The 12,990-nt window shown below is 46.4% G+C and overlaps 2 protein-coding genes across 9 annotated transcripts in view; one reads left to right on the top strand and one right to left on the bottom strand.

Annotated features, from left to right (window-relative positions):
• Positions 1-12,990, top strand: part of TRAPPC9 (trafficking protein particle complex subunit 9) — an 852,706-nt gene that overhangs the window by 247,541 nt on the left and 592,175 nt on the right. The window lies entirely within an intron of this gene.
• Positions 2,124-6,237, bottom strand: LOC135981835 (uncharacterized). Its single transcript, XM_065586249.1, has 2 exons — positions 5,965-6,237; positions 2,124-4,326 (listed from the first exon to the last, which is right to left on the bottom strand). Exon 2 carries the CDS (start codon positions 3,912-3,914, stop codon positions 2,241-2,243), a length of 1,674 nt encoding a protein of 557 aa, XP_065442321.1. The 5' UTR covers positions 3,915-4,326; positions 5,965-6,237; the 3' UTR covers positions 2,124-2,240.

Below are 12,990 nucleotides of genomic sequence, written 5' to 3'. Positions count from 1 at the left end.
ATCACCTTGATTCTGTACTGCTACTGTGTCGAAGAATGCCTTTATTATTAATGTGTTAGCACTGTATGAACATCAGCAGTGGAATTTCAATATATTTTCCATTACCTGTTTAAAGCAGTGCAGTATGTGGTTTAGAGTTAAGTCTCAGGACCGGATTCTCTGGTATAATATTTTTGTGTGGTGTACAAGAACATCAAACACAGTATTCATTGGTATTATTAGGAAGTGTATAGCTGAATCCTTGTACCTGTTTATCTTGGTCCCTCTGCTGCTCTGTGTGAAGTTTCACTGCAAGTGGAATGGATGCCCACTGAAATAAATTGAAATAATCTAGTATGTTCCATGTTGGTTGACACTTTCTCATTGCCCTCCAGATTACAGAAATCCTGTGTGTGAATATTCTTCGAAGGTGCCTGAAATTGAAATGGGTTGAAACAGTACTATTTAATCGTCGCTAGTATTTTGAGACAAAAGAGTGCCTGAAGTAAGGTGTCAAATATAAGTTTAAGTAAATCAAATGCATATAAATGTACAATAAATTGTTTCATAAGGATGCTTGTTGTTAAAGTATGTTTTAAATGTAATATCCAACTCACATAAATAGCCTTACATTAAGTTATTAAATACATTAAAATGATAAATGTTCATATGACTATTTAGACATTGGGTTCTAATGGGTACATAATGTTTATTTTTGTTTAAAAAAAAAACCTGCTTCAGTGAATATTTCTGAGAGAATTGCTCTAGTTTATTGGGTAAAATGGAATACAATGGATGATTTATAACATTTCACAAAAGCTTTGTTTTCACAAGAACATCAAATTAAAAAAGCCATGTTTAAACAATGGTAATGCTACACAATGCAAAGGCCAGGAAATTCAAACATATAATTTAATGGGCAAAGTCATGTTGAAGTTTCAATCTTTGAATGAATTTTAATTTCTTGAGTCCTACTTGTCTGCTAGAATCTTAATGTTAATCAAATTTTAAAATATATTAATATATGTAACCAGTGTCTTGAGAACACTTACTCAGTGTACTGCTCTAATCTCTAAGCTTTTTAAATCAACACTTAGTCAAATTAAAATTTCACTTGACAGTCCAATCCTCTGTTACAGCTTGGACTGCCGACTAACTGAATTGTTTATAAAAAAGGAAAAAATAGTCATTCCCTCTATTTTCCGGTCTAACAGAAAACATTTTGCATTTAAGTTGAGGTTAGTTTAGTATTAAAAGTTTGACATAATTATCGAGCAACTTTTAAAAGAAAGACTCTCCCTCCAAAAAAAAAAAAGGGATAAAAATGAACAGGTAAGGGAAGGTAGATAAATATTCAGCTAGATTTACAAATCTTAACTAAGAGTACAAATAAAAAAAATCACATTGATCATTCTAGAAACAGTCTTAACTCTGCTCCTTGTTTATCTGAAAAGGGTACATTTTTATATCCCAGTAATTAAAAATTTTGATTCGGGATCGATGTTTTGGTTAACTTTTAATATCCAGGAACTTTATCTAATTCAGACTGAATAGCATAATGTATTGAAAAATTACAAAGACAAAAAACTATTTTGAAATAGATTTTTCTGTAGAGGAAATAAAGTTAAGGCTCGTATTGAACTTGCTCATAGTGATTTTTGTGATAATTGGGCCTACAAATTAGGGTGACCAGATCGCAAGAGTGAAATATCAGGACACATTGGGCGGGGGGGGGGGGGGAGGAGACTATGATGACAGACAAAGGTGCACACAGCCATGAGGGGGGGCCCTAGCAAGCTGCGAGAGGGGTTGTACGGCCCTGCTGCAGCCCGCACCACAAGACACAGGGCAAGGACTCATGGCCCCAGCTCCAGCCCCCAGTAGAAGCCATGGGGCCAGGGGCACAGGGCTCCGGCTCCAGCCCCCGCCTGAAGCTGCAGGACAGGGGCGCAGGATCCTGGTTGCAAAGTCAGATCCAGTTGCAGGGCAGGGGAGTGACGGGTCCCGGTTCTAGCCGCAGTCACAGAGGGGAGGCCCCCAGTTCTGCCTTCAGCCCCAGCTTCAGCCACTGACAGCTGAAGCAAACTACATCACAAAGGTCTGGAATCAGAGAGTCTAAATTATAGACTTAATCATAATACATATTTAAACAAACAGATTTATTTGAACACTAAACAAAGAACAGGGGTAAAGGGCCGGGTTTTTTATTCAGTCAATACATCAACTTCCCAATTTGCATCTCTCTCAGATATGCCAGAAATCTAGTACTTTTTGGCTGACTTTGCCATAGCCATAACTTGCTTCTGGGCAATCACAAAGCTGTAGAAGTCCTTGCAACTCATCTGGAAATTCATTTTGACAAGGGTTTCACTTCGCACCAAGTCTATGCTGCTTCGATTCCGGACATCAGTCCATGCACCTTTCATGATTGAAAATGCACGCTCAGAGTATGCATTGCTTACGGGTATACTGAGCACGTATGACACCAGCTTTGCCATGTTCGGGAATTCAGTGCTACTGTCCTTGTTTCTCAGCAGTTGAGACCAGAGTTCCCCAACTGAATAGTTTCCAGGCTCCAACTTGGAGTTGATGTCTTTGATGATACAGTACTCATCATAGAGCTGATCAAGATCCACTGTTTTCTGAAGGTTTACAGCTGTCACGGCTGCAGACAGATCCTTGAATTCGAATACCCTATTAACTTTGATGTTCAAGCACTGGGTATTGAACAAGTAGCCAGCTGTTGAAAAATCAAACCATTTCTCCAAATATAGGATCGACACATTGTAAAAGTTCAGGAAGTCTTTCTGGAGACATGCAGCAGTGACAGGCAGCATCTCAGTTAATGCACTTTCAACTTTGGAGCCAAAGAATTTGTCATTTTCCCGTTGCTGAAGTTTAATTCTCAGAGAATTCATTATGGCATACAGTTCACATGCTGTCATACTCTCATTTTCCAAACAGAGCACAGTATCATTGAAGATTTTCAGGACATTCTGGAGGAAAAACAGATGAACCTCAACTTTGCTAGGCCCCTCACCTTGTTCACCATTTTCCCTGTCCGAGAACAGCATCCATAGAAATTTTGGGCACTTCTCACTGCCCAGAGAAACAAAGTAGCACTTCACAGCCTGCCACGTATTTACAAGCCTGTTTACAGCTGGGAAAAGACTCAACCAGCGTGTCGGAACATGGCGCAGTAAAGTGGCATACTCCATATCCACAAAGTCAAACATATCCTTCAGGGCTGCTACTCTCTTAGCAGAACTGCTGAAATGATTGAACATCTTAATCACCAGAGTCTCAATGTCAACGTGTAGGGTATTGCTACCATGTTTCACGGCATTGTGCACAATATGGGCAGGGCAGTTTGCTGGCAAGATATTTTCATTTTGTTTTTTTAAATTCTGGTACACTGATTGTCGCTTTCCATAATTCACATTTGCATTATCAGCACAGTAGGAAGACACTTTGTTTAGGTCTAGTTTGTGTGTTGCAAGTTTTTCAAGTAACGTGTTGCTTATTGCCTCTGCGGTCTCTTCGCTTTGCTCATAGAAGTCTAACAGTTTATCTTGGACCCCATGTTCAGGTGTCCAGTATCTCAGTGATAAGGGGAAAGTTTTCACATTGCCCTTGTTAGATGCGTCTGTGGCAACTGAGAAATAGGGACCATCTGGCTTGCGGAGGTCTTTTAAAAATTCGGTTGAGAGCGGTGACAGCACATTTTTGAGCAATGCCTCCGCTTTAGTCCGGCCACAGCTGATATGCTTTGCAATCGTTGAATCTGGATAGAAGATAGGTGCCAGTTTAAGTTCACAGTCACACGAGCGATAGGAGTGTTGATGGACTACTGTGTGGTAAACTTGAGTTAGCTCAACAGTGATAACCTTGTTATTGAAGGATTCATTTGGCTTGCTGAAAAAATGTGAGACCATGGTATTGCTCTTGTGAGTCTGGGTGTTTTGTCCATGATTTTTTGATTCAGCATGATGCTTAACATCAGACTCACCGCCATGGCAAATGGTAAATTCCTTCCTGCATGTTTTACAAAAGGCTTTTGAATCACACACCTAGGATTTCCGAATCCAGGTGTAAGTGGCTTCCCATTCTGTCCTGTATCTGCACTGTCTCTTTTGTTTTTTGGTAGTTGGCTCCTCTCTTGCCGTTGCCATTTCAGGTGGGGTTTTCGGCTGAAGACCGTTAGCTAGATAGCTAGCCACTGAAAAGAACTGCGCAGTCTCTGTGCTTCTTACGTGTTCTTACATGCCCACTGTAGTTTGTCCTACGGTATGCACTGTGGTTCAGAACTGTACACTACCGTAAATTTGCGTTACACCGGAAAACAACCTGAAAAACCAAAAATGCTAGTAGATAACCAATCACAATCAGGTTTAATGGGACATTCCCAATCAATTAATTTTCTATTTCACTACCAAATGTAAAATTTTACCTGAATATCGGGACAATGGCATCCCGAATGTACATCAAGCAGATGCCTGCTTCAATATACAGTATTATATTTTGTTGCACCTGTTGTGACAAAGTGGGAATGTTCTTAATGTTTTCTCTGAATACTGTGTGGGTGCCTCAGTTTCCCATGCAAGGTGCCAATGGAAGGTGTTGGGGACAAAGAGATCAGATGGCCTCCTTGTCCGGAAGAGACACAAAGGCCAGAGGAGGGAGTGTCAGTTTGGAGCTGGCTGGGGAAATGGGGAGAGGCCCAGAACTTGGGTCTGGGCTTTCCACCCCCCCACAAAGATGGACCTGACTGAGGGGTCCTGTTTTCTGTACCTACAAGCTCTGTTTTAGACCGTGTTCCTGTCGTCTAATAAACCTTCTGTTTTACTGGCTGGCTGAGAGTCACGTCTGACTGCAGAGTTGGAGTGCAGGGACCTCTGGCTGCCCCAGGACCTGCCTGGGCGGACCCGCTGCGGGAAGCGCATGGTGTGGAAGGGGATGCTGAATGCTCCGAGGTCAGACCCAGGAAGGTGTAAGCTTCTTGCCCTGGAGACAGTATGCTCAGAGAGAGGAGGCTCCCCCAGAGTCCTGATTGGCTTTGAAGGAGTGGTTCCAAAGCATCCCAGCATCCCCTTCCACACCATGCGCTTCCTGGAAGTCCGCACAGGCATTGACACTCCCTGCTCTGGCCTTTGTCTCTTTTCCAGGCATTAGGAGGCCACCTGATCTCTTTGTTCTCCAACAACTTCAGTTGGCATCTTGCAGGAGAGCGGCCCAGGCCATCGGTTGCCCGGAGGCAGGGTTTTGGCCATTCTCTGTGCAGCTGGCATCACACTGGCCCTCTAGGGCTTTACAACAATCATACCCCCTTATCCCAACATCTGGATCCTTAAGAACTGCATAGGGGAAACTGAGGCACCCACACAGTATTCAGAGAAAACATTAAGAACATTCCCACTTCGTAACACCTGTATATAACTAGTTATATACTTTAAAGGGTGTAAAATAATCAAGTATTGTGCTAAACACAATGATACTCCAAACGGTCCACCAACTTTAAGTTGCATGTTTTTCCCCTCAGATAAGGGCTCTGGGGTGGGCTGGGGTGTGGCCACCCCCCAAATCCTGCCGCCCTAGGCGACCGCCTAGTGGAAGCGCCGGCCCTGCATGTGTGGCCTCCCCTGCTCCTGCCCCTCACCATAGCCTCACTGGGGATGGGGCTGCCCCTTGCCCAGTGTGGGGCAGGAGTGGGGACTGCAGGGTGGTGGCTGTGGTGCAGGGGGGGTGTCACAAAATTCACCCAAGCCCCAGCTGCTCAGGACTAGGAAGCCCCCCTCCCCCATCTCCCCTCGGGTGGGTGGGTGGGTGCTGGGGTGGAGGGGGCTGCCATCACATGTGGCTTCCTTCCTCCCCTGCTGCAGCCTGTTGCCCCTCACTGGGGGTGGGGGGTGGGGATGCCCCTTGCCCAACGTTGAGCAGGAGTGGGGGCTGAGGGGGGGTGGGTGGATCACAGGGTCAAACACTCACCAAAGCCCCAGCAGCTGCTCAGGTGAGTGAGATCCACTCCAGATGTCCGTCTCCTGGCAAGAAGTCCCCTTGGCGTCTCCTCCAGGTGGTTGCCGGGGGAGGGGAGGGGGGCTGCCAAACACATGTGTGCCTCCTCCCCCATCCCCCCTTCCCTCTCCCCCTCCTGCTGCTCTTGTGCGATAGCCCTTAGGCAGAAGCAGCCGCAGCCAACAGCAAAGCAGAAGCAAGCAAGGGAGAGGCACTGGGCTCTTTTCTTTCAGGCAGGGAAGCTCTGGGGTGGGGGAAGGGACTTGGGGGGTGGCCTACAGGGGCCAGGGCCCGCTCCAGGCAGGGCCAAGGGAGAAACCCAGCTCCAAATATTGGTGGAGCACAGCCCCCAGCCTTGAATATTCCTGGTGCTCGGGCACCACGAGCCCATATAACCTGCCGCCCCTGCCCCCAAGCGGGGCAGATTGGCAAGAGCAAGAGAGGTAAGGGCTGGGCTCACCCCATTTCCTAAAGCCTTGCAGCCCCCAGCTGGGAGGTAGCGGGGGTGTCCCCTAGCCCACCCCGCTCCCTTCTCCGCAGCTGTTCAGAATCGGAGTCACTTCGCCCACACCCTCCCTGGGAGTCCCCCCTTTGGCCTCCAGGTTTCACACCTGCTTGGCCATTCCCCCACTGGGTAGCCATGCAAAATTTAGGGGAAACTGAGGCACACATGATTCATTGAAAACTTGAGAACATTTGTCACAACTTGAGCCTCCCTCCCCCCAACCCTGCTGGACAGTCGCCCTCGTTAGCTTATTTCTTTCCTCCCCTATTTTTTATTTTATTTTCACCCCCCCTCCCAATCACTCAATGTCCCCACCCCCCACTGGCACCTTCCTCCACAAGGGAGGAGCTGCTTCCCAGTGGGCTGGGGGGTGTAGGTACTACTATGCTTAGCCCCCTCTGAAAGAACGTGGCTCCCTGCCCCCATGCTCACCAGGCCAGCGGCCCCCTGCATCAGCAGAGCAGAACAGCGACTCTACAAAAGCCCCCACAGCACCCCACACTCTTGCTGCCTCCCGGCAGACCCCCCCCCCCGCACACATACAGCCAACTAGCCACAGCAAAAGCAGCCGGAGTAAGTTGATTGCTTACCACGAGGCTGGAGCAGCAGCATGCAGCAAGCAAACATCCAGCAGGCAGAGGCAGGTCCCGCTCTGGCTCCTAGCCTGGAGTAGGGTGACCAGACGTCCCGATTTTGTCGGGACTGTCCCGATATTTGCTCGTTTGTCCCGCGTCCCGACCAATGTTTGGTCGGGACGCGGGACAAACAAGCAATTTTTGCCCTCCGCTCTGGCTCGCGCCCCCTCCCTCGCCCCAACTCCGCCCCCTCCTTCCCCCATTGGATAGCTCCCCAAATCCTCGGCCTGGCCCCACCCCCTCAACTGCCCCATTGGATCCCTCCCCAAATCCCCGCCCCCTACCGAAGCACGCCGCATTCCTCCTCCCTCCCAGGCAAGCGCTGGAGGGAGGAGGCCCGGGGACAGCGGGATGAGTCCGGCCTGGCCCAATCGCAGGCAGGAGGGTGGGGGGTACCTGCAGGGGGGCAGCCCCGGGTCCAGCCTGGGGAACCGGCTCCCTACGCGCCCATGGGTGGGGGGGCAGCAGCTGTCCGCGTGGGGACTCTGGTTCCTCGGGGCTTCACCTCCGCCACGTGCGCTCCGGCCCCGGAGGGGTGTAGTTGGCGCTGGGTGCCAGGCAGATGCCTCTGCCTGACACGCGGCGAGGGAGAGGCGGAGTAGCAGCTGGAAGGGCCGGTCGGGCTGCACTCCCGGGCCCGCGGGGAGCTGAAGCCTGCCAGGGAAGGGGCTGCCACACGCTGGCGCGCCCGCGGCCAGCCCAGGACGGTCTCCGCGCAGGGACTTGGCGGGGGTGCTCCCCCTGTCCGTGCCCATCTCCGCGGCATCGGGCTCCGGGCAGGGGTTGTTGCATCCCGGGACCCGGGGGCCGCTGTTTACCGGCACCAGCCTAGGCGCTTTCCGCTTGTTCGTGCTTTTTTTTTTTTTTTTTCTCCCTACCGGCTTTTTTATTTTTTGGCTCCGCCCCCTTCCCCCCCCGCCCCCCCCCGCGCGTCCCGATATTTCGCCTCTCTGATCTGGTCACCCTAGCCTGGAGGGTCGCGTGGCTGGGGGTCGGGTCAAGTCGAGGCAAGGCAAGCGCGGGAACTCAGTCTCTCTGTGTCTACAAGCCACGCCCCCCCAGCATGCAGCCCCAGCCGTGCTGTGGAAAATTCCTCCCTGCTGCCTCACTCTGTATGCCTGGGGCTGCTGCTGGATTGTTTAGGTTCCTGCCGGCCGGCAGGAGGACACCAGCTGAGAGCTCAGCTGTGCAGCGCTGCCCCGGGGCCGGGGAAGAACACGTGGGTGGCGCCGGCTTGCTGCGGGCCCCGGATATCGGGACAAACTGCCGTCCCGACCAAGGTAAGGTCGGGACGCGGGACAAGTCCCCTAAAATCGGGACTGTCCCGTCAAAATCGGGACGTCTGGTCACCCTACTACAAATTTACCCTAATTGTGAGTTCAACTGTAAAAATCAACTAAGTTCTTAAGACATCACAATAACCTATGACAAATTTTCATGGGAGAAGTTATGAAAGGGAGACAGACTGAATGAGTCCCAGCAAAAAGACCTACTGATATAACTCAGGGACCATGTTAAGATTATGCCTGATAAACAAGAAAACTGGGGAAGCAGAAATCAGTGAACCAAAACTGGTGTGTAGGAATTTAGGCCTAACTGGTGGACAAAATAATGAGGATGTGCAATTCCACCCACCATTCCCTTTCTGGGTCCTTAAAAAAAGAGAATTCGGGGAGAAAAAATGGCTACTGGAGTGAGCTGCATCATCATGGCTGGGACCCCGAGCCTTTGTCATTCTGATCCTGAGAGATTTCCTGACCAGACTGGGACAGAGAGAGGGACCCAGATGACATCATAACCTCTACTGGCTCGAGCTGAATCCTAAACACCACCTGGGGTGAAACAGGATTACATTTTAGCAACAAAAGCTCAAGCCCATCTCACCTAACTTCTTTTTCCCCCCCAAAATGACACCTTTTACAATACAATATGTGTGTGTCAGACAAGGGGCTTTTTCCTTCTGAAAACACTTCAGCTGAAGGGAACAAGGGATGTTGTTAAAATGAAGCTTTATTTAAAACTTTGTATTTCAAATACTTTCACTGTTTTTCCTTTTCTTTCTTTTTAATTAAAGGTTAAAAGAATTTTTAATGTTGTTTGTCATGGGACTAAGCAGGCGGAGGTCTCTGTATACCAGGCGCCAAACATTGTTTAACGCTGTTTAATATCAAACAGTGACTGGGTTATGTTAACATCTTTGGGCCCCTATATTTCATCTAAATTATTACTCCATGACTTCTTTGAGAGTTGAATTAAATTGTGGTGAAGGCAAATGGAAGTCACAGTGTCAATGCGTGGGAGCATTACTGGAGTTCCATGGGCTTCCTGACTGTTACCTCCCATTGGTACAGGCTGCTCCAGGTTTTAAGGATGTATGTATGTTCCTCACTGTAAACTGTGAAATGCTGCATTGTGAGTTAAATGACAGACACTTAGCCTATTGCATCCCCTCTGATTCTTCAGTCCTTGACGAAGGAGGTTTCTAGGGTGTGGTTTCCTGCAACTGGTTGCTGATGCTGATAACCAACTTTACTTCCTCTATGGGGACTCTATACATCAATGAAGGATTGCTGTGGGGATGGAGCAGTCTCTGCAGATGGGTTTTAGTCTGACTACATTAAATAGCTGGTAATCCTTCTGAGATTGATAAAATGAGCTCCCTTTAGATTACTGTATGGAGATCTCTTGAATGACATCTTAAAACCGAAGTCTGTTTTGTTCTACATGGATATTAAAAAGGTAGAGATTTGCTTTGGTTTCTTTGGGGAAAAAATCACCCTCCCACACATGTTGTACATTTATTTATGACCTTGTCGTCTTCCTGGCTGGTACCCTTTATCCCAGAGGGAACTGTTTCGGTGTATTGTGAGTGAGGTGCCTTGGAATCCTTCTGAGTGAAAGGTGGTATATAAATATAAAATATTGTATTATATTTTAGTCTTCCTTCCTTCCTGACATCTATGTATTTATAAAGTTGCATTATCACTTTCTTCAAGTGTTTAGCTACTCCAGTTTACAGAAACAGTATATAAAATATTCAAATCCCTCTTTCCATATTTTCATAGATTATAAAGCTGTAATGGACCACTGTGATTATCTAGTGCAGGGATCGGCAACCTTTGGCACGCAGCTTGCCAAGGTAAGCCCCCTGGCGGGCCGGGCCGGTTTGTTTACCAGCCGTGTCCGCAGGTTCGCCCGACCGCGGCTCCCACTGGCCGGGGCTTGCCGTCCCATGCCAATGGGCACTGCGGGAAGCGGCACAGGCCGAGGGATATGCTGGCCGCCGCTTTCTGCCGCCCCCATTGGCCTGGAGCAGCGAACCGCGGCCAGTGGGAGCTGCGATCGGCCCAGTCTGCCAGGGTGCTTACCTTGGCAGGCCCCGTGCCAAAGGTTGCTGATCCCTGATCTAGTCTGATCTCCTGTATAAGACAGGCCATATGACTTCCCCAAATCAGTTCCTGAATGCACACTACTCGATTACTTCTTCAGCTGCAGGATAAATAGGTGTCTTTTTGCGTTCCCTTTATATTTACTGAAGTCATTGTTTGTCCCCAGAGTCAAGATGACCCCATGGTTTATTCCCTGATGTGTTGACTTCACACCTCATGTTGACTTTGTATGCAAACGAGGCTGCCATGGTGTTAGCTTACAAAGCTTAATTTACATACGAACCAAGCCTTTATTGAAGACCTCACATGATATTTTTTATGGATGAAGGCTATGAAAGCAGTGTGTAAGGCTGTCAGGTCTGTTAGGGGTTGCTGTTACAGAACTGTGTACTTTTTTCCAGTTAGCATTGACAGGTTCTTAGGCTCACATGTGGCCTACGTTTTTTGTTTCTAGATGTATGACTTTGCATTTGACTGTATTAAAATACACATTATATGCTAGTATTCAGCTTACCAAGCTATCCTGATTGCTCTGTATCAGTGACTTGTCCTCTTCATTATTTACCATTCCTCCAATTTTTGTGTCATCTGCAAACTTTATCGGTGGTGATTTTGTTTTCTTCTAGGTCATTGATAAAAATGTTAAACAGCATAGAGCTAAGAACCAATGCCTATCGGACCCCACTAGAAAAACACCTCATTCTAGTTTGTTAATCAAAGTACCAGGCAGCACCAAATCTAATGCTTTTCTGAAGACTAAATATATTACATCAACACTGACCAGATATGTAATCTCATAAAAAAAAAAAGACAGACCAGCTCTGTTTCCTAAACCCATGTTGATAGGCATTAATTACCCCCATTAATTTTTCAAGTCCTGCATCGGTTGTTCCATTTTTTTTGCCCATAATTGATGCCGGGTTGACAGGCCTCTAATTAACCCAATTGTGCCATATACCCTTTTTTTAAAAATATTGGCACAACATTAACTTTCTTCCAGGCCTCTGGAATTTCCACAGTGTTCCATGAATTACTGAAAATCAACAGCAAGAGTTCAGTGAGCTCCTCAACCAGCTCTTTTAAAACTCTTGGATGCAAAAGTTATCTGAACCTGCTGATTTTAAAATGTTTATCTTTAATAGCTGCTTAGTTCCTTAGTCACTGTTTGAAATAGAAAATATTTTGTCATCATCATCGTCATATGACTACATTATCTGGCTTTTTCCCAAATATGAAACAGAAATATTTATTGAACACTTCTGCCTTTTCTTCATTATTATAGACAATAGCACTATTTCTTTCTTAAATTAGAATCTTAATAGTCAGCTCTTGGCTAGACTGTCTCTTCAAAAATAGAAAGAAAAACAAGAAGCAACAGCCAACAGCAGAATATATAAAAAAAAAAAATCCAGGTTCTGCATTTAAAATAAAGAATTGTCTGAAGTGAATTAAAAGGGAAGTAGTTTTTTTCCCCCACACTAGGCTATACTGTAAATCAGAATTGTTTGAAATTTAAACCCTTTAAAAATAGAGTATATTTGCCTCTTTTGCTTCTACCCACAGTTCTATAATTCTAGTGAGAACATGAATATAAAATTTTGTTTAGTAACATAATTTTAGTAGAGCAGCTGGTACAGAGGTAAGAGGCATACATTCATAGCAGAAACAATTTAGAAGGAAAAAGGTGATGTTCTCTATTCTTTAATGAGTGCTTCAAAATGTTCTTTGTAATACTCAAAGCCCCCTCTTGTCTCCCCATAGCTCTAAGTATTCTTCTGCATTCAGTCAAAGCCAGAGAGGGCCTTAATGCCAAGAGAACTCAGTTCTGATGGATGTTAGTGTGAGAGAATCTTTGGTACCAGGTACAGTGAAACCCCATTTATCTGATCCTCCATTCTTTGGCTCTCCGTATTAACCGAACCACGAGAGCACACTGGTCCAGAAGTGGATGATCTCTTCTTTGGCCGCTAGATGGTGCTGAACCCTTGCACTTTCCCATTATCCGGATTATCCGAATTTTTGATGATCTGATCTGGCCTCAGTCCCAATTATTTGGATAAACAGGGTTCTGCTGTATTTGATTCCCTTGCAATTATCTTTCTTGCCACCAGGCACCCTTTCTGATCTGTTTTGTTCAATTTCTTACACTGTAGAATCCAAGCAGCTGCCACAAGTGCATCAAGCATCATGAGTAGCATTTGTCATATCTGTTTGTCTTTCCTGTGGGGAAAAGTTATATACAATTTCAATTTCCTATGCTATGTATATTTATTATTAAAGGCCAGATAAATATAGTGCATGTGTTTAATTTCTACCATTTATATTTCCACCCATTTGTTTTCAGAAAAGTGTGAGAACACACTTTTGCTTTTTGGGAGTGGTTGTTTTTGTGTTTTTTGTAAATAAATCCGTTGGCAAGAAGTCAATAATTAATCCAATATTGTTCTGCATATTGTTTTATTTTACTAAT

This window comes from Chrysemys picta, chromosome 2 (assembly GCF_011386835.1).
Source record: "Chrysemys picta bellii isolate R12L10 chromosome 2, ASM1138683v2, whole genome shotgun sequence".
Lineage (NCBI taxonomy): Eukaryota > Metazoa > Chordata > Testudines > Emydidae > Chrysemys > Chrysemys picta.
Note: the sequence above shows the minus strand (reverse complement) of the source record. Positions and strands in the feature narration are given on the sequence as shown.

What these genes read in the sequence shown, in the direction of transcription:
- LOC135981835 (XM_065586249.1), bottom strand. Translation starts at nt 3,914, where the DNA reads ATGGTCTCACATTTTTTCAGCAAGCCAAATGAATCCTTCAATAACAAG.